The 22194-nt window shown below is 36.1% G+C and overlaps 1 protein-coding gene across 48 annotated transcripts in view; it reads left to right on the forward strand.

Moving 5' to 3' along the window:
• ANK3 (ankyrin 3) overlaps positions 1-22194 on the forward strand; it is a 701337-nt gene that overhangs the window by 661568 nt on the left and 17575 nt on the right. For 21 of the 48 annotated variants that reach the window (XM_005565791.5, XM_005565789.5, XM_074002070.1 and 18 more), the window contains 6 exons: positions 582-656; positions 4236-4367; positions 5261-5404; positions 8356-8664; positions 8932-9022; positions 12294-12672. In XM_005565791.5, the coding sequence (XP_005565848.3) occupies positions 582-656; positions 4236-4367; positions 5261-5404; positions 8356-8664; positions 8932-9022; positions 12294-12672 (1130 nt within the window). Of the gene's footprint in view, positions 1-581; positions 657-4235; positions 4368-5260; positions 5405-8355; positions 9023-12293; positions 12673-14592; positions 14644-16784; positions 16872-22194 lie in introns of all 48 variants that reach the window. The other 27 variants (XM_074002071.1, XM_074002072.1, XM_074002077.1 and 24 more) reach the window with 6 other exon arrangements.

Consider the following 22194-nt stretch of genomic DNA (forward strand, 5'->3'; position numbering starts at 1 on the left):
CCTGGAGAACGAGCATAGTTTGTAAACACTTTCCAACTCGTAGACCCTAGTGCATGAACTGTTGTGATTGCCTGTGGAGTGACTTAACCGTAGTTTCTCATTATGTCATTGTCATCTGTATGTGCTGTCGTATATACTCTTCTTTCTGCCTTTTGACCAAACTACACGGTAGACAGCTAGGGAAGCATGCTGAAGATATTGGTGTCATTCAAGATGAACAACCTTTTTTTTTTTTTAATGTGCTAATGGATATGATTCTGTCAAAGTAAAAGCACAGATGTTGAAATCCCATCATGGTGTTTTCACCAACACGACACTTCTGTAACTGTTGTAAACTAGCTAGCTCGTCAGCATGTTCAATCCCATTACATTGAGCATCCATGTAGTCTGACATTTGGCCTGATGCAGGTGAAAAACAAGTGAGCCATGTGCAAAGCAGTGTTCATGTAGGTGACTAGGACACATTTAAGTGTACAGTGTTAGCATTAGTCTCTCTGTAAAATCTGCATACTGCTAAAAGCAATTTTCCAGTATCGTATCTTTCTTGATGATTATTTTAATTAAGAAATTGTAAATCGTAGGTCCACAGAGTCCATGTGAACGGACAGATATCAGGATGGCAATAGTAGCCGATCACCTGGGACTTAGTTGGACAGGTAAGTGTATACACTGCTGAATGAAACAAATTAGTTTCTTCATTTCTTTGTCTTACTCACAAGCAGTTCAATATATATATTTTAAAAATAGAAACAAGCAACTAGTAAAAAACATCTTTATCACCAACTTTATCTACCCAGAGATAAATACTGATTGTACCTTGTATGCTGTGTTTTTCCAAAGCCTTTTCTATGCGTATGCACTAAGAAATAGAAATTTAAATTTATTTTACCTTAAATTTAAGCATTTTCTTCACGTCACTTCTGTAGTATAGGATAACCTTTTACTGAATAGCAAATTTATCTTGTAGCACAAAAGAAAACACAGCTAAGGCCTATGACTTAATTAATCAAAATTCTTTCACATGGTTTATGTCCTTAGAGCAGCTTTCTAGGCAACAGTTCAATTAACCCATGCCTAGGTTGCACAAATTTTAGTCCTTCACTGTGAAGTCCTCTTCACAATTTTTATGATATATACACATAAAACTCTATTTACCTGATACTCTTCTTTAAGTAAACTCACTTTTATGCTCAAAAATTTATTTAAAAGAAAAATCTTATATTACTTTGATAATGGGAAAGGATTATTTGCATTATCTTTGTAAACAAGAAAACAATGACAGTTTAAATTTTGAATTAAAAATTTTTAATGTGATTTTTAAAATATGATAAGTATGTAAATAAATACATTTAATTCACAAAAGTTGAAGTCTATAAAATTCATGCCTGTAATCCCAGCACTGTGGGAGACCAAGGCAGGCAGATCACTTAAGATCAGGACTAGCCTACCCAACAGGGTGAAACACTGTCTCTACTGAAAATACAAAAATTAGCCAGGTGTGGCGGTGCATGCCTGTCGTCCTGGCTACTCGGGAGGCTGAGACAGGAGAATCGCTTGAACCCGGGGGGCGGAGGCTGCAGTGAGCTGAGATCGCACCACTGCACTCCAGACTGGGTAACAGAGCGAGGCTCCATCTCAGTAAAACAAAATAAAATAAAAGATAATGAGATTCCATATCAACTGGACAAATTGGACAATTCTGCATTGTAATTCTGAGCTTAACAGGACCCTTAAAATCCTACCTCACATGAATCAGAAATTTTAAGTTTTATGGGTTAAGTATATTTTTTAATGCATGGCCAAATAATAAATATTCATTATCATCACATCTAAATTCATCTTGCATACCATTAGCAACATACATTCCATATAGTTACCTCTATTTAATTGGAGAATATGAAACTAGATAATAGGAAGCAATTTCATCTAATTGTTTTTTCCTTTGAATGCCCCCAGTCCCCGTCCACCCCCACCACCACTACCCCATATCAAACCCTCCTCTCTTCATCAACCTAGTCTCTGCTCTCAGGTATACTGCTAATGGCTGGGAGCTGAGTGGAGTTCTGAAAAGACAGGTGGTCTGAGTAATGTTTTGTAGGCAGTTGAGAGTTAATGTATAATATTTACTAATATCAAATTTATATTTTGACATTGGACATTGTAATCTGAAAATATACTGGAGCAAATGTTTGTTTTGCATTATTATATGCCGAGAACTGTTATTTTCCTTAAGCAAATACAGTCAGAGTAAATTTTTGGAGATATGGCATAGTAGCCAGACAAAAAGCCATAAACCTAAAATTCCTAGTGTCAGTGTCTTTGCTCTTTATTAAGTCTCTAGACAATGGATACAGTTTTGTCCTCAAGGCTTATTGGGCAGTAGGAGTGTTGTCTCTTAAGACACAGAGATGAAGAACTAAAAATAATTAACTTCTCTAACTAGAATTACTGTATGCTCAATGATAATTATTAAGAATATTAAGCATTTAAGAGAACAAAATTTACATCTGTCCCTCGAAACCACTATTAACATCTTATGTGCTTTTTTTAAAATAAGAACTTTTTATCATGTTATACATACAATGTAATCTGCTTATTTGTAACTGTGTCTTTCTACAAAATTCAGTATTTTCTGATCTTGGTTTTAATGCATAAAAAATATCCAATAGATGTACCTTATGATGGTGGTTTTCTAACTGTGGTTCACAATGCTTCAATGACACGTGAAATCAGTTCATGCTTTGTTTTTGTTTTTAAATGGAATATTATATAAAAGAAAATGACTATGTATTATGTGTATTAAGGCTAAATTTTGCTCTGTGGAGATCTGATTTTATTTATGTAAACACCATGATATATAATGTATTTCTAACTGTAGGCCATGATCACAACAGTTGTTTGCAAGCCACTGCCTTAAATTAACTCTTATCCTTTTGTTCAACATGCGATTGTTTTCAATGAACATTCATGTATATAAATCATTGTATACAACTCATATATTGTCAGGGTAAATTTCTAAATGTGAATCACTTGGTCAAAAGATAACGGACTTTTTTGAGTCTCTGAATGCATTTTGCAAAATTGCTGGAAGTATTTTGTAAGGGGGATAGAGTCTTGACCAATTCCTTTTCCATGGGATCATTTTTGCCCATTTCTTACTTTTTGTTATCATTTAAGGTAACACACACTTGATAAATTGTTTTAATATAAAAAAAAATACAGTGGGAACTAAGTCTCCTTCCCTTCTCTGACTGCTAAGTTTCCCTTCCATGGCAGCCACTAATACTGAGATCATATGTATCTTTCCAAAGACACTCTGCAATTTACAAGATTGAATATGAGTATATATGAGTATATACAAGTAGGTGGACAGAAAGCTGTCTCCCTTTTATTTTTTTACTCAGTAGCTTCATATCATATAAGATGATCTGGCCTGGAGTCATCATATAACCTCCTGTGTGGAGTTTATGAAACTTGAAGGCATAGAGGGTGGAATATTATGTGAGTAAAAGATATCTTCATGAAGACTGCTTAGCACAAACCCTATCAGCATCTCTTGTGCCATATACATGAATTGTATACCTCTACGTATCTTGTAATTTGCTCAGATTGTAGAGAATTTGGCTGAGTTAAAAGAATCATGCAACATCCTCTTTGCAAACTCCAAAAATCTTTTTTATTTTTTTAGATAGCATCTCGCTCTATTGCCCAGGCTGAGGTGCAGTGGCCCAGTATCAGCTCACTGCATCCGCTGCCTCCTGGGCTGAAGTGATCCAGCTCAGCCTCCTGAGTAGCTGGGACCACAGGCATGCGCCACCGCACCTGGCTAATTTTTGTGTTTTTGTTGTTGTGTGTGTGTGGAGATGGGGGTTTTGCCATGTTGCCCAGGCTGGTCTCAAACTCGGGTGTAAGCAATCCACCTGCCTCAGCCTCCCAAAGTGCTGGGATTATAGGTATGGTCCACTGTGCCCAACCTAAGTCTAAACATCTTTATAAGATGGTCTTAAAAAAAAAACAACTGATTATAAGTCATTACCTAAGGAGAGTTAAGTCACAGCCTGCGTATGGTCACTACTTTGCTATGAAACCAAGTATATAAAAATTAATGTCTGAGGCTGTACTTGAGCTTGACTATAAAATTCCCTTTTCTTTTTGTGGCAGTTGAGAATTACTTTTATGAAACGTGTGATAACAGTAGAGTATGCAATCTTAGTAACTCTCTTTCTTTTCTACAGAACTGGCAAGGGAACTGAATTTTTCAGTGGATGAAATCAATCAAATACGTGTGGAAAACCCAAATTCTTTAATTTCTCAAAGCTTCATGTTATTAAAAAAATGGGTTACCAGAGACGGAAAAAATGCCACAAGTATGCCGAAATTATATTATTTTAACTTTCAAAACTGCATAAATGTAATATTTTAGATGAGCCAACTGTTAGGTTCATTCAAGTATTATTCTAATTTTCTGTAATCTTTAATATAGAAAAATAAATGATCATGAGGTAACAGCAAGTCTTTTGACGTTATACTTGTTTAATTTAGGGTTAACAGTCTAAATTTCTATTCCTCAGAAGTTTTTTGGAAAGCAAGTAGCAGGGAATTTTTCGCATTTGACCTGTCATTCTCTCTGTGACCATTAAAACTGCAAAAAATAATGTTAGTTGTTAAATCATGGGACACAGTGATCAGAAACACTCCGAAGTTACCACTATGGTTGGAGGCAGATGTGCAGAGAGGGACGACAGGGTCATATTAGGGGAGCAAATAGTTTTACTCAGCTTGGTTGGCTCTACTGTTGTTGGGTTTGGTTTTGTTGGCTGCTGGGATTGGGTGGTAGTCCTATATTTTGGCAAGTGCCAACCCATAACAATGTGGAATACATTATTGTGGGTTTGCCTGTGTCAACTTGACCTCAGAAAGTCATTAAAATGCGAAGTACCAAATACGAGGGTGACCTATTTTGGCACTCTAAGAGGAAAGGAAACTTTAGCTTTATTAGATCCCCTTATAACCAAGAGGAATGTAGCTATTTTAAGGCACTGTTCCAGTGGAACACAGCTTTACAAAGTGATTAAGACTCTGACACCTTCCCTGTAGCAGCGAGCATTCTGAGTCCTCTGGATAGGGAGATTGCAGAGATGGAGTAAGAAGGAGCTAAAATGTCAACAGGGCTGCAAAAGCCATGCCTTTGTGTAGATATTGTGCTGACTGAACGAACCTAATTTAATTGAGTTTTCAACCTTTTTTTTCTCCTTTTCAGCTGATGCCTTAACTTCGGTCTTGACAAAAATTAATCGAATAGATATAGTGACACTGCTAGAAGGACCAATATTTGATTATGGAAATATTTCAGGCACCAGAAGTTTTGCAGATGAGAACAATGTTTTCCATGACCCTGTTGATGGTAATTGAATTTAGTGTTCATATTTATTTAATCATTTGATAAAATTTGCAAGTGCAGTCAGACAAGGCAGTCACTTAAAAGCAACTGAACTGTGATTTGCTTGACTTAGTTTCTCATTTTCACAGCATTTTCTCTGCCAGAGTCTGCAAATAAACACTCTGATATCAGAGCAAACTTGGTAAATACCTCTTTATATACAATAGAAATCATGAAGTATGAACACCTAAGGTATCTGAAAGAGTTGGTATTTCTAATATTTCATAAAAGTTAAATATCTTTTGTCACTTTCAATTTTTAGCCCCCAAACTAGTTACCTCTTTTATTCATATATAGGTCAAACAAATGATGAGCCATTTTTATCAAAGAAGCAAGGTATTGAGTAAAGTGTAAGCATATAGTATACAAATTGTAAGGTAAAATGGCAATTTACTGTTGTGGCACCAAGTATTTAAATGTGCACTGAAAAAATTGAATGTATCATTCAAGTAAGTGCTTTAGTTATTTAGCATTGTTATTTTAACTTCATGAATATGCTGCCATTTATTCTTTTGGAAAACTACTTGATCTCAAAGGCAGTGCAATTTCTAATTCAATCGGCATAGATGTTACTAATAATAATTCCTCTTTCACATTAGCTTAATTTATATAATAATCTTGTCATTTTTTCCTCACTATGTAAATTGGTGCTTTTTTCACTGAAATATTAAGAAAAACATGATAAATATCTTCCTATGTTTTTCAAAATAGTCCCGTCTTACGTTCACAAATGAAAATTTATTCCTACAATGAATTTTTATTTTGTTTTTGAGACGAAGTCTCGCTCTATCTCCTAGGCTGGAGTGCAATGGCATGATCTCAGCTCACTGCAACCTCTGCCTCCTGGCTTCAAGCCATTCTCCTGTCTAGCCTCCCGAGTAGCTGGGATTACAGGCGTGCGCCACCATGCCCGGCTAGTTTTTTGTGTTTTTAGTAGAGATGAGGTTCCACCATGTTTGCCAGGCTGGTCTCGAACTCCTGACCTCAAGTGATCCACCCGCCTCTGCCTCCCAAAGTGCTGGAATTACAGGCATGAGCCACCCCACCTAGCCTCTATAATGAATTTTGAGTAGAAAATTTGATGATGGTATGGAGGCAGGAATAGGAACTAAGGATATTTTTCTACTATTCCATTTTTAAACTGGCAAAGTTAGACTAACAAGAGTCACTAACTTCTAATTAACTTCGAATTCTGCATATATTTTGTGGAAATATGTCTCAAAATTCTTAGAAAGTTTCTGCTTATTAAAAAGTTTAAGTCTGGCTGAGCACAGTCTGTCTCTTAAAAAAAGTTAAAGTCAACAAAAGATTTAAAGCATACTTGTTATCCATGTAACAAACACAATAGGTAATGAAGTAAAAAGTGATTCTTTTTAAGTTTATAAAGACCATATCACCTTGGAAAAATGCTCCCTTTGAGGCCTTGTCTTACATGCAAGGCCATATATTAGTAACCACATGCTTTTTGCACTAGATAAATATAGATCCTCTTATCATCAAATTTTAAATTATTGATAAGTTATAGTTTATACAATCTTCTTATATTCTTTATTGGGAAAAAATATTTTTTAAGTAACTGTAATAAAAACGATAATCAGAACACAACAGAAGTAGTGTTGAAAGCTTTATTTAATTTGAACATTTTTAAATTGGAATATCCTTAAAATATAGTCAAAAATGAAAGGGCTTTTTGTTGCTGTATCTTAATATTTTTAAATTCCTTGTTCAAAATTTCTTAGGGAAATTTAGAAACATGTATATGAAGTAATTTCACTAAGGCAGATTATAAACCTCAGCTAGTCTTAGCCAGCTGTTCGACAAGCATCTGGTTTATAGATGACCATAACTGAAAAATGTTCACTTACCTATAGCAATTTGAGTTTACAACAGCAGCTAAGTTGGTATTTACCTTGGACTGATGGAAAAATTAGACTTTCATTTTGTAGACCAACAATTCAGAAACTGTGCTTTGTTGCTTTTTTCCTGTCTCTCCTCTTCGTTGAACTTTTATGAAACTTCCTTTCCTCACCATGACCAGACCATTGTTGACTTTTCTCTCTGCTAAGGCAGAAAAATGCTTCCATAGTCCATGCAGCAATGTTTAAAACAAGGGATTAGCTCCCCTCTCCCCTTTTGCGTAGGCTGGTTGATAAACTCTGCGTTTCATAGCATTGTCATGAATATTCAGAGTGCTCCTTGCAAATGGTTTTCCTCCTATCTCTGTTGTGTATCATTTCTCTTTATTTGATTCGTGGTTCCTTCCATCTTGGTCATATCTGTTTTTGTACAACACCCTAGAACTACATGGAGTCTTTTAAACTTGGTCTGTGTTTTCAATCCTTTTCTTAACATCTTTTAAAATTTTTTCCCAGTGCCACTGCTCTAAAATCTAATAATCATTTCTTTCCAAAGATTAAATCCATTTTTCTGTGCTATAATTTCATGTGAAAGAAGTAAGAACTAGGTTGCATTGCTCATATGTACAGTTCTTAAAAGAAGTTGTAGGTAATTAATTACAAAAATTGGTTTCTTGTGGCTTGCTGTATTCAGTCCACCACAGTATGAACTTTGCATGCTAAATATAGAAAGATAATAAGTATCTCATATAATGACAACTAACTTTATATTGGATTAGTCTGCATACTCTGGATTAGTGTGCATATTTACTTATTGTATCATAATTTCTAAAACAGAAACAATTGATAGCTTAATTAGTATTCTATTTTATTGGAGTTTGCACTAGGCTTTTTATTTCATTGTGTTACATTTAATTGAACTAAACCGATAAATTTATTGACATTAATCTGTAATTCATCATACATTTTCATGCCTGATATAATTTTAGTCATTCCATGTGTTTTTGTTTGATGTATTCTAATTCATTCCAGTCAGTCCAAATGTACTGTCTTCCATAGGTTATCCTTCCCTTCAAGTGGAACTGGAAACCCCCACAGGGTTGCACTACACACCACCTACCCCTTTCCAGCAAGATGATTATTTTAGTGATATCTCTAGCATAGAATCTCCCCTTAGAACCCCCAGTAGACTGAGTGATGGGCTAGTGCCTTCCCAGGGGAACATAGAGCATTCCGCAGATGGACCTCCAGTCGTAACTGCAGAAGACACTTCCTTAGAAGACAGCAAACTGGAAGACTCAGTGCCTTTAACAGAAATGCCTGAAGCAGTGGATGTAGATGAGAGCCAGTTGGAGAATGTATGTCTGAGTGAGTATCCTCAATACCTTGGAGATTTGGCTGGGTCCCCAAAAGATGTTAAACCAGCAGAGCCTAGAAAACTAGGAGTAAGCTCTGAACAGCAGGAGAAAGGAAAATCTGGTCCTGATGAGGAGATGACGGAAGAGAAACTCAAATCTCTATTTGAGGACATTCAACTTGAAGAAGGAGTAGAGTCTGAGGAGATGACAGAAGAAAAAGTACAGGCTATTCTTAAGCGTGTTCAGCAAGCAGAACTGGAAATGTCTTCAATTACAGGTTGGCAGAATGAGACATCAAGTGGAAACCTAGAGGCTCCCGCTCAAGCTCGAAGAGTAACTGGTGGGTTACTAGATCGACTGGATGACAGGTATGGCTGTTTCGAAAAAGGGAAAGTGAAACACAGGTTACTTGTTAATAGTTTATCTTAAATACATGCTTTTTAGCGGTGACTTCTTCTAAATTACCATTCTAGTTCTGGGATAAAACCTGCTTTAAAGACCAGTTCATTATGCTAATCTGGAAAGGAAAGTGAATTTAAATTCAAAACTAGTGAGAGGCTGAAATAAAATGCAAGAAAAATTACATACATGCCCAAGATGTATATGTCATCTTTACTTTAGAATATTATTATTTTCTACTTTGTTACTTGTATGATTCTTTTCATATAGCCAGTAATTCTTGTTCATTTAAAATAATGAGGTGGGCAGATCACCTGAGGTCAGGAGTTCGAGACCAGCCTGGCCAACGTGGTGAAACCTCATCTCTACTAAAAATACAAAAATTAGCCAGGTGTGGTGGCACGCACCTGTAGTCCCAGCTACTCAGGATGCTGAGGCAGGAGAATTGCTTGAACCCACGAGGTGGAGGTTGCAGTGAGTGGAGATCACAACACTGCACTCCAGCCTGGGCGACAGAGTGAGACTCTGTCCAAAAAAATAAGAATAATAATGAATGAAAGTCCATGTTGTTGAGAAATATAAACATTACTGTTTTTTTTTCCCTAACTGCAAACATAAATATGTTCATTATTAAAACTTAAAATGCAGATTAAACAAATCAATACACCCCATCATCTACCAATAACATTTTGGTGGATTTTCTTCTATGCATGATTTTTTAAATGTCTTAATGTAAAAAGTGCAGAGAAGCAAAAAGAAAAGCCATCCATTCTCCTACCATACTAGGAAAAACTGATTTTACATATCCTTCTATTTTTCCACGAGTCCTGTTTTTCATAATTTGAAAGGTATACAGTTGTTTACACCAAATAATATTGCCATGATGAATATTTGTCTTTACCTAAAAATAATTTCCTGGTCATGAATCTGGTTAATTCTTATACTGGCCTTGCTCTAGAAAGGTGAGAGTCTAGAATCTGAGACATAGGTTCAAATCCCACCACCATTAGGAATGTACTTTGTGATTTGGGATGAATGTCCAAGCTCTAAGAATGTCACTCTAATTATCTTTAAATATAAGAATACTACTACCTTCCTTAAACAGATTTATAGATAGAAAAAGAGGATGTATGTCTACCAAATGACTGACACAAATAGTAATTTCTCAGTAGCACTAGGCATTATTTTTATTTACATACACATTAGACTAAAACATATTTTACTTCAGTGACAGCTAGTGATAAACTTAAGTTGGACACAAATCATTACTTATATTATTTCATAACCATATTTTATATTTTTATGTCATTAATAAGCTTCTTGCTCAGTAAAAATTCTCAAAGAGGGAGGTTACAAAACTACGTTTGAAAAATTGCAGGCGTGAATGAATTCTCTCTACAGCCTACAAAAGAGACAATTGCAAAGACGACGACAAACAGTACTTATTTTGATGTTCAGATATAGTCACACAATTTATAGTTGCATATCAGGGAATAGATATAGGAAAGGTGTTCATTATTATTAAACCAGCTGAAATTCCTTGTTTTATATAGGCTCTGCCAGTGAATTATATAGAAAAAACACTAGTGAATTCCCTGGTTCCACAGAAGGAGGAAAATGCCAGTCACTTTGCTCCTGTTCTCAGAATATGTAGAGTAGAAGAACGTACGCAAGCAATGTGGACTGGGGAGTAGAAAATTAAACCAAAGTCAAATAAAGCTGTATGTTACAAGACCTTCACAGTATGCTTGGATTATTTATCCTTACACATAAAGAATAGAGTGGGCTATAGATGTCTTTTAAAAATAAGTATGTTCAGATAATCAGAATCTGATTTAAAGGAATACACACACATAAATAAGTATATATGATACATATAAAGCATTGTACTAGTTATTGCCTTCTAGCAGTAATAAGCAAACATGCTAAAAATAATACACAAGCTACAAAAAAAGTGAAAAAGAGTCTATACTGAAACTTGTAGAAAACTTAGAAGTCAATTTAAAAGAAAGCATTGGAAAGGAAAGAGTTTTAATAGTTAAGGGAAAAACAGTTCTCTCAGTAGGTAGAAAAGAGTGTGCAACACTCAACTCACTAGTGAGATTAGCAGAGGTCAAGAGGAGAGAAAAATGAGATTCAAATAAAGGTATTAGAGTTGGAAAAGTAATGACAGGATTCATGACTGAAAACATATACAAAGAATTGGAATTTGGGGTTCTTGGGGGAATACCACAGTCTTGACCACAGGAATGTGTTTTGTTCTTTTTTGGAGACAAGGTGCAATTTTTGTACAGTGGCTCCATCTTTGCTCACTGCAACCTCTGCCTCCCAGGCTCAAGTGATCCTCCCACCTCAGCCTCCGAGTAGCTGGGACTACAGGTGTGCACCACTGTGCCCACTCATTTTTGTAGTTTTTTGGTAGAGACATGGTTTTACCACATCACCCAGGCCGAACTCAAATTCCTGGGCTCAAGGGACCCTTCTGCCTCAGCCTCCCAAAGTGCTGGGAATATAGGCAAGAACCATGAGTCCGACCAGCAGGTTATTTTTTACTGGTGATAGAAAAGCATTCTGAAATATCTTCTCCTTTAAGATTGGTGGGCTTGGAACTCTAGGTATGTCCATGAGCCTCTCAGGATCACTCATCAAGATGATATAATTCAAGTAGCTATAGAACTGCAATTTGTATATTTAGATGAGAGCATAGCTAGGCAATTTGGCAACTGAGATATGGAGGATGTCTAGAAGCTGTGTAGCCCCTCCTGACACCTCACCCATGAGAGCCCCTTACATTTTATTTATTTATTTTGAGATAGAGTCTCGCTCTGTCACCCAGGCTGGAGTGCAGTGGCACAATCTCAGCTCACTGCAACCTCCACCTCCTGGGTTCAAGCAATTCTCCTGCCTCAGCCTCCCGAGTAGCTGGGATTACAGGCGCGTGTCACCACGTCTGGCTAATTTTAGTATTTTTAGTAGAGATGGGATTTCGCCATGTTGGCCAGGCTGGTCTTAAACTCCTGATCTCAGGTGATCTGCCTGCCTCAGCCTCCCAAGGTGCTGGAATTACAGGCACGAGCCACTGCACCCAGCTACATTTTAAATCCAGTGGCCACACTTTTCGAACTTTTCTATTTTATGCCTTCAGAAGTAGTCAAAAGACACAGTTCTTAAAACTTTCGTTTCTGAAACCTATATTCAGGCATATGTTGCCATTGTAAATTTGCAAATTTTCCTTTGCAGCCCTGACCAGTGTAGAGATTCCATTACCTCATATCTCAAAGGAGAAGCTGGAAAATTTGAAGCAAATGGAAGCCATACAGAAATCACTCCGGAAGCAAAGACAAAATCTTACTTTCCAGAATCCCAAAATGATGTGGGAAAACAGAGTACCAAGGAAACTCTGAAACCAAAAATACATGGATCTGGTCATGTTGAAGAACCAGCATCACCACTAGCAGCGTATCAGAAATCTCTAGAAGAAACCAGCAAGTTTGTAATAGAAGAGACTAAACCCTGTGTGCCTGTCAGTATGAAAAAGATGAGTAGGACTTCTCCAGCAGATGGCAAGCCAAGGCTTAACCTCCACGAAGAAGAGGGGTCCAGTGGGTCTGAGCAAAAGGTATGTCATCTAGTCATCCGGTAGCAGTCATTGAAATGGAAAGTATTGATGCTTTGCTTCTTTGGATTAATCTTGTAGCCTGGGGCCCAAGGTTTTTTACAATTTCTAAATTATAAATGTGTGAAATTGTAGCACTAATGGTGGAGGTAAAGAAAGTACTGAGTTAAACACATACGTAAAAAAAGTTCTTAGTAAAATGTATGCCATTTGATTATACCTTCATTCATTGTGCAGTAAAAGGGAATAAGTATCTGTTTAGCCATTTTTAGGAGGGACAAGAACCAGAGAGACGTTAAGTAACTAGTTTAAGACCCAGTATTTTACCTGGGATTTAGGTCTCCTAACTCCCACTCCCACTCCGTGTTCTTCCTTATGGGAGGAGGATAATCATTCTGATCCTTTCTGACTCCTTGGCATAAACAGTCTCTAGCATCTGACCCATCTAAGTTCTATTCTATATGGTCTGTTGTCTAAAAGGGTGTTTTAAAAATTAAAGAGATGAAATTCTAAGCCTAAAATGAGCTGAGTTGACAGCAGTTAGAAATTTAAAATTAGAAGTATAATTTTTATAATTTACATAAATTGATGATGATTGTCTTAACATGTTTCTAATCACTTTAAATCCTTACTGTGATAGATTTGCTTGTTCTTTGTACTTTTGTGGTACCATCTAATAGATTTTTTTCTTTGAGGTTTAGTCTATTTTTAGACATTAAAAGTATTTTAAACTGAAATTATGACTCATACATGGATATAAGAAAATAAAAACCAGCTCTGTTTCCAACATTTTTTACTGCTTTTTAGTCTCTCAATTTTTATGTCTTTTCATCAACTCTGCAATAGACAGAGATTAATAGTAGCACTTACAGTTTTCGCTGAGACATACCCAGTTCACTGAAGACCCACTTTAGTGTTTTGGGAGGAAAAAACAAGTCTTCTCTAAAATAATGAGTTTAAAATTGATTTGAGGTTTAGGAAGACTTTTAGCAAACTCTCCATCGCTCAGGAGCTGATTCTCAGCTTATCAGTAATCATATCCTTTCCTTTTCCCTTCTGCAGATAATGTTTGACTATTTTCAGGCTTGTTAGAAGGGAGAGTAAGAGGAAGTATAGTTCCAGATCATCTATTTTTTCCCTGTTAGTTGCTTTGATATAAGATTTGGGGTGGTAATCAGTTGCTTAAATGATATCCTAAAATAATCTCCAGCTCATTTAATAACTGCCTTCATCAAATTTTTATTAATTTTTTTTTTAGTTGTAAGCTCTTCTAAGTCTTTTTCAGGCGGTTTCTTTAACTCCTTCCTGACAAGTGTGGTTTTGAATATTGATTTCCGTCTTTGACTTGACTCTTAGTATATTTAAGTGGTGGGAGTTTTGGATAAGTTTCCTTTTAAAATGATCCCACAAAATATAGAGAGAAGCAATAACATAGTGGTATTTTTCCTGTGAATATTTATTCTGCAAAAGCCTGTTAAAGTTCTAAAGGCAAATTACTATACACATATATATAAACACCGCTGTGTGAGTACATGTGCATAAGTGTGGGCCACTGGAAAATCATATTGGCCATTGGCATAAAGACTGTTGAAAATTACATTTTAAACCCTGAGTGGAAACTCAGCCGAGTTTGTCAGTAATGGAAAATAATTTGCCATTAGAAAACATTTTCAAGATTTCTTGTAAATGAGTTTGTACCTCTGGTATTAGTTTCAAGTCCTATCTAATTTGTAAAGACTTCATGACCTAAAAATTCCATAATGGAATTAAAGCTTTTAGGAGACATGAACCTGACCTCACAAAAAATCCAAAGATGTTTAGGAGGTGTCGTTTGTGGCTATACCATAGTATAATAGCAACCAACTAGGTCATCTGATGTATGATCTCAGAAAACAGACCCCTTTTTATCCCCTAAAAAATCAGGTCAAAAGTCCGGGTGCGGCTCTTACACGGATGACTGCCTGCTGTTATAAGGTAAAATTCTGCTATTTTCCACCTGTTTCCATGCAGCGACCCATTGGCAAAGGAGTACTGAGAAAATTCCATTTGGTTTCCTTGTTTTCCCCTTCACCAATTCCTAGTAATTCACTAAAAGGAATCCTGAGTCTGAGATTCTTCTTCCATTTTCACTTTAAGGTTAGCAGAGATTCCAGGGAAAAAGTGGAAACTGAAACAATGACCAAATGGCCACTTTTTCTTTATGTAAGGGGGTGTGGCCTCACATGATTTTTTGTAGGATTATGCTATAATCAATTCTAGGTTTGTTGTTTGTGTTTACTTTAACATAGATGTTGTTCTACTTTTGAATTCACCCAAGTGAAAACCTTTCCTCAACTTAAGATTCCATGTACAGATAATTCACATTCAGTTTTCCCTTTTGCCTCATCCAACCCATTAATCCCAGAATACTGACTAACAATTCTTTTCCTTCATCAACACAGATTCCTTTTACCTCTTTCTGCCTTCTTGAGCCTTTGCAAAGCTTCCTTCCACAATACTTAGATCATTCTAAGTCTCCTAAATTTACTGTCCTTTACTGAAAACTTTAAAATAATAATAGCAAACTTAGTTCAAGTTCTTACTCCTTGTAAGCATAGCGGCTATGATTTCCTTTTAAAACAGTATTGTTTGGTGGGGTGGTTTGTTGAGGTGAATTGCCTATAAAGTCAAGGCTGATATTACTGTTTAACATTTTGAAATACTTGTCAAGTTGTCAAGTTTACTGTTGATGAAAAAAATGGCCTAGTTTAATATCTATTCAACTAACATTTCATAAAGCATTTTATCTAACACCTGTACCTCCTATAGCAATTTTATTTTGTTCCCACTTTTTTTAAACAAATACTGGAATTCATTTTTCCAGTAGATGTTAATTAAGTTCTATCTCTGGGACTATTAGATTTGAGGTAATGAATTAACTTCAAAGATAAAGTATGAGAATTATTTTCATAGTTCCACCATTAAAATTTAGAAATATAACCACTCAGTAAATACTCTTCCCCAAGGCATCTAAGTGAAAGCTAAAGATATTTTCTCCTTCAAATTATGAACTATTTTCCCCTTGGTAGTTTTTCCAGATTCCCACCTTTCTTGCCTAAAAATTAATATTTTGTGCAGTAACTATATTCTTGTCTGTGAAGTATTCTATTTTATATTCTAATTTCAAATCAGTTCTTTAAAAAAAGATTTCAAGCTTTTACACATTTATTCCTTCATTCATTTGAATAAATTCTTTCTCAGTACCAGTTATGTGTTAGGTACTAATTATGCTGATATTAATCTCTTGATATATGTGCTAAGATATGCTAATAAAAATTCTTTACTTTTTGTTGTTGTTCAGACGGAGTCTTGCCCTATTGCCCAGGCTGGACTGCAGTGATACAATTTCAGCTCACTGCAACCTCCACCTCCCAGGTTGAAGCAATTCTCCTGCCTCAGCCTCCTGAGGAGCTGGGCTTACAGGCGTGCACCACCACGCCCAGATAGTTTTTGTATTTTAGTAGAGACAGGGTTTCACCATGTTGGCCAGGCTGGTCTCGAACTCCTGACCTCAAGTGATCGACCTGCCCTAGCCTCCCAAAGTGCTGGGATTACAAGTGTGAGCCACCACACCCAGCTAGATTCTTTAATTTTTAATAAAGTTCAAAATAGCTTTTGATAAGGTTGTCAAATTTGACCAAGATTTCCTAAAACTCCAAATTATGCCTCTTTCTGTAGATCAAATGAAATGTGGCCCAAATTACAAAGGTATACACATTCATGGCAGATGAATATAGATTTTAAACTAGTTTTAAAAGGAATATGAATGATTAATTATAGTTTCTGATGCCAAAAGTCTCCATAATTATTTTTTAATAACTTATAACTACCTTGATCTTTACCTGTACACATACACACACACATGCACAGAGTAATTTCACTTAGAATCCTGGCCAAAATTTTTCTTCCACTTAAATTTTTTTAAAGACTCTCACAAATATACATCATGATTTTCTTTAGTTGGCAAAAAAAAAAAAAAAAAATCAAGTAAATGTAATTCTTTCTTGATTTCCCTTCTCAGAATGTCTTTTATTTTAAGTGTGATGGTAAAATTATACTAAAAATGCATTTATCAGGACTTGAAAGACAGTGAGAGTGATTCAAGCTCAGAGGAAGAACGGAGAGTCACTACCCGAGTTATTCGTCGGCGTTTGATTATAAAGGTATCCTGTAGCTGGCTCATTATGTGGCATTGCTGTACTATTAGAAACTCCTTCTTTGTGGTTTTGAAATTTCAGCATGCTTGATAATGAAATGGCTTTGTGTAATTTTTTTGCACCCTTGAAAGCTTGTAAAAACAACCACCAAAAAGAAAAAAAAAAAAAACTTGTTGCATGGTATTCTGTATAGGCCTATTTGATATGCGGTGGTTGTAGTTTTATTTGAGAATTCTTGGCATTTGTATCCTGCTTTCCTTGAAGAAGTGTTATGTGAATGAGCAAAGATTCTGTCTTGGTGACACAGTAGTTAATATCAAATGAAATGTTCAATTGAAACCTTTGAAACTGTAATAAGGTATGAGGCAAGATAAAGAAGAAAGAATGAAAGAATTAAAAGGCTTCCTTCTCAGTCTCAAATTCCTACTGCCTTAAGAATTAAATTAAAACCAGTTCTTCATAAGCAATCAGTGGCTGAGAAGTTGAGGTTATAACCTGGCATGGATATATGTGACAAAATACAAGTCAAGTAAAACAAAAATATCTGAAATAGGTGTTTAACTTTACTAACACACAAGAAAAAAAAAATCAAGCTGTATTTTTAAGAATAGGAGTCAATTAAAAAAAATGGAAAATAGAATTCCTCCCTATTACGGCACAATTGAAAACGCTATCAATAAATATTCTTTCTTTCCTTCACAAAGGTCTGTTGAAGCACTTACCTTTTGCATAGTAAGATTCCACAGAATGCTTCTTGCAGTCTGCCACTTGTCTTCATTACTTCGTCATTAGATCTTTCTTAGGGTTAGAATAATTGAGTTCAGAGAACTAGAAAGCCATTTTCAATGCACAGCCTTTTGAATATGATCCAAAGAACTTGAGGCTTCTTGGTTACCGCCCTAGAGAGGAAGAGGAAGAGAATATCTATTGAAAACCATTTATCAAACATATCCAATCCCAAAGTGTCAAGAGACCCAACAGAAAGCAGAGAAGTTGGCACAGGTGTCCAAAATTTCTTAATCCTGCTGCTTTTCACTTTTCAGGAAGAAACTCCACCAAATCTGCCCTAATACAGTTTTTCTAAGACTCTGGAAACATTAGGGAAGAAAATAAATCCTTGTCTAAATTTTGAGTTATCCTGCAAATCAGTTGGAAGCTCAATAGGGTTCCTTTAAAAACCATGAATCACTTCTTTGAAAATTCCATATATATAAGCAAGCCAAATTACTTATTGCTGTCTAGCACATTTGCAAGTATTTAATCTGCTATCGATAAAATCCTCAAAATCAGTCACCTCACATTTGTTCTCTGGGATGGGGTGGGGGAATGCTTGATTCAGTTTTTCTGAGTTTTTGCTATTCTCATACTTAGTATCTTCAAGAAATGATATTTTAAAATGAAACATCTAGAAAAAGCACATAGTGCTTTGAACTTGTCTTTTATGCTTAACACATCACATACTAATGTTACATCTAAATCTACCACAGTCCTTTATAATAGCTGCCCATGATAGAAGTTGACTTTCTTCTATCCAGGACAAAAGAAAACAAATATAGCCATGCAAAAAAAGTGGAAGGCAGGGGATAAAGGAGTTTTTCCCTGAGAAGACAAAAACAAAAACCTCTCCAATCAATAAGGGCTGTTTCCTTTGGTCTCCCAGAATTCTAGACATGCACCAGCAAGTTAGCTATTAAGTAAGTTATCTGTGTTTTTCAGCTTAAAATATGATTATACCATATTAATATCTTTATTAAGAACTTAGGTTTAAAAGACAAAAATCCACTATAATGTTGTAGGTTTCATGAAACAGGGTAGTCTGTATTCTCCCCAAATACTTTTTTTTCTTTGAGACGGAGTCTCGCTCTGTGGCTAGGCTGGAATGCAGTGGCGTAATTTCGGCTCACTGCAACCTCCACCTCCTGGGTTCAAGCAGTTCTCCTGCCCCAGCCTCCCAAGTAGCTGAGACTACAGGCATGCGCCACCACGCCTGGCTAATGTTTGTATTTTTAGTAGAGACGGGGTTTCGCCATGTTGGCCAGGAGGGTCTCGATCTCTTGACCTCGTGATCCGCCTGCCTCGGCCTCCCAAAATGCTGGGATTACAGGTGTGAGCCACCGCACCCAGCCCCATTACTTCTTGAAGTTAATGTAATTTTAGAGACATTGAGTGGAGTCATCAGAGAATAGGTTTTATAACTGAGGAAGGCATTGTATAAACAATAGGATCATTCACAAACAAGCTTTGACAGATATCTTTAGTATGAGATGGAAAAAACAAAGGCTAAAAAATAGTTATAATCATCATTGGAAGCTATAGGTATAACAAAAACACTTTATTTTTCTGTTCAAATTTTTGGGGCAATTGCAAAGAGTCACACTTCTGTTCCTCTTCTCTTTATTCCATACGTTGCTATCTTTCTAATGGAAAAGAGCTCAAGGACTATAATAGTATATGGTAAATATGACACGGGAATCATCTCTTGTCCAAAACAAAATGGGAATGTAGTACCTAAACGGGTCATTGAGACTAAAACTACTCTCTTTCCAAGATCTCAGAACTGAAGATTGGAGATAAATTTATTTATTTATTTATTTATTTATTTTTTTGAGACGGAGTCTCGCTTTGTCGCCCAGGCTGGAGTGCAGTGGCATGATCTCAGCTCACTGCAAGCTCCGCCTCCCGGGTTCACGCCATTCTCCTGCCTCAGCCTCCCGAGTAGCTGGAACTACAGGTGCCCGCCACCTCGCCCGGCTAGCTTTTTTTTTTTTTTTGGATATTTTTTAGAGACGGGGTTTCACCGTGTTAGCCAGGATGGATAAATTTATTTACTCAAAATCACACAGCCAGACAGCAGCAGCTCTGGGACTAGAACCTAATCCCTAGCCCTCTAGTGAAGTGCATTTTCCACGATACTATACAATTGGACCTCCATATCTGGGCATTCCACATGCACAAACTCAACCAACCTCGGATCTAAAATTTTCAGAAAATAAAACAATAAACAATAGAAGAAAGAAGCAACATAGTATAACAATTATTCACATAGCATTTACATTATATTAGGTATTATAAGTTATCTAGAGGTGATTTAAAGTATATGGGAGAATGTGTATAGTTTATATGCAAATACTACACCATTTTATATCCGGGACTTGAGCATCTGCAGATTTTTCTATCCGCAGAGGTCCTGGAACCAATCCCTGTGGATACTAAGGAACAAATGTATTTCTCTTCCAGAACAAATGAAAAAGGAATACTTTTTGCTAGACTAAATCAGGTATTTGGCCATTCAGACCTTTTCAGCCGCACAGAAGAGGGCAGCATTGGGCTGTCATTCCTGGGAACCATTTGATGGGGCTGGAATGCTGGGAATTTGACCTACCTCATGGATGCTGTCCAAGCGTGGACTGAACCAACATAGTTAACACTGTTTGCCATAGTAAGGCCCCTAGCACTTAGTATCCCAGTTCTGAAAACTATTCTGGGGTTGTTCCATCCCTCCCAGAGCTAGCTCTGGCTGGGAAGTATCTCCCAGAGGAAGCAGTATGTATGCTAAGGATTGGATTGCTGAAAGTCTGGGCAAATCTGTCTTCTTAGAATTCCATTTGTGTAATAAATGAGGTGACAGTGACTTTTCTGTTTACTTTCAAAGTGGATCCATTCTTTTTCTATGAAGTTTTAACTTTTTACATTTAATGTTTTCAAACTCCTATGAGTCAAGTTAACAAAATCTCCCATTTATCATGGGACTTAAATGAATGTGCTCATGATACAATTTGATAATATCACAGTGGCTTCAAATGCTTAGAAGCAATTTAAGTTACCAACCAGTCCTGAGTTTACCTTATTTGCTTAGCAAATCCAGTGACTGCAAAGGTAAAAATCTTTAAACCAACACACAACCAAACTATTGTGAAGCTTCATAAAATTCAAAGAACTAAATTTTTACTATATAGTACAACTGTATTTTTATTTCAATTTTTCAACATTTTTACTGGTTTTCTAAATAAGAGCTTATATGTATGTTTCTCCGTACGTTTGAAATCAGGCAGTTCAAACGTATGGTAAGTTCTATCCGTTCATTCCATTTCCGAGAGGTAGCCACTGTTCACAAGCTTCAGATTGTTTTTACACACATATACAAATATGTGTGTAAAATATGTAGGTTTCTTAGACAGAAAAATGGATTATACTATTGATACTGCTTAGTACTTGCTTTTTGTAAAATATATCACATCAATCCTATTTTTGGACAATTCAAGTTTTAATGTATACATCAAAGCAGATTGGTACATTTCATATTGTCACTCTTCCATTTTATTCAAAAATTCAAAGAGAAATAGAGGTTATAAAATGTAGTGCTTCTAGCAGGAGTCCAGAGGGAAGTACAGTTAATTTTCATTAAGGCCGTCACCAGAGCTGAAAATTTAACACCACACGTGCTATAACTTTCCTTTATAATGGTTGGGGGAAGGGAAGGGAGGTTGCCAGAAATGATGTTGTCAACAAGACCACGGAGACAATTTTGTTTACTTAAAAGTACTAAGTGTTTTCAAGAACTTTAAAAACTCATTGAGATTACTTTCTCCCAAGGAAGAGAGGCCTCAGAGCTCTCTCCTAGGTAACATTTGGTCTCTAATATAGTTGACAGAATTAAAGATGGGTAAATTTTTTAAAAACATATTTTATGACTCCCTACTGTCTTTCCTATCTATTTAATCAACTCCTATCTAATCTATTCCCCTATTCATTTGGGCTTATTATTTATAAGTAGGGTTTTGCTTTTGTAAGGCTATTAATCTAAGTCAATACACTTGTATGTATTCACTATGCTTATACATATGCTTACTTCATAGTTCCTTTCAGAGATTGTCCAGACAATTTGAAAATTAACTGGCATCTTTTCCCACAAAAAGATTCATTCATTAGTTGCCCAACAGGATACCATTTTAGCGATTTTGCTGGGTTCTTTAACTGTCTATCACTCAAAGAGGTGGACATTTCCAAAAGTTAGCTCAAAAATATTTGTCATTCATATTTAAGCTATAAGGAAAACTTTCATTACTTTTTGTTGGCTTTTCTTTGCTGTCTTTATGACTGTACTTTTAAAATAAAATTTGGGGTTTTTTCCAAACATTCGAAACCACCAACCATAGAAAATACAAATAACACTCCCATTAAAAATGTGTTGCAAATTTTAGTGCATTTACATGAGACCTCTACATTTTCCCAGTTTTTCTCCCCTCTCTTCACTGTGCTGATTCAAGCTTGTCATAAGCAAGATTGGGGATGCACTAAACAAGATCAAGAAACACCTTGTTTTATTTTC

Source organism: Macaca fascicularis, chromosome 9 (assembly GCF_037993035.2).
Source record: "Macaca fascicularis isolate 582-1 chromosome 9, T2T-MFA8v1.1".
Taxonomy (NCBI): Eukaryota; Metazoa; Chordata; class Mammalia; order Primates; family Cercopithecidae; genus Macaca; species Macaca fascicularis.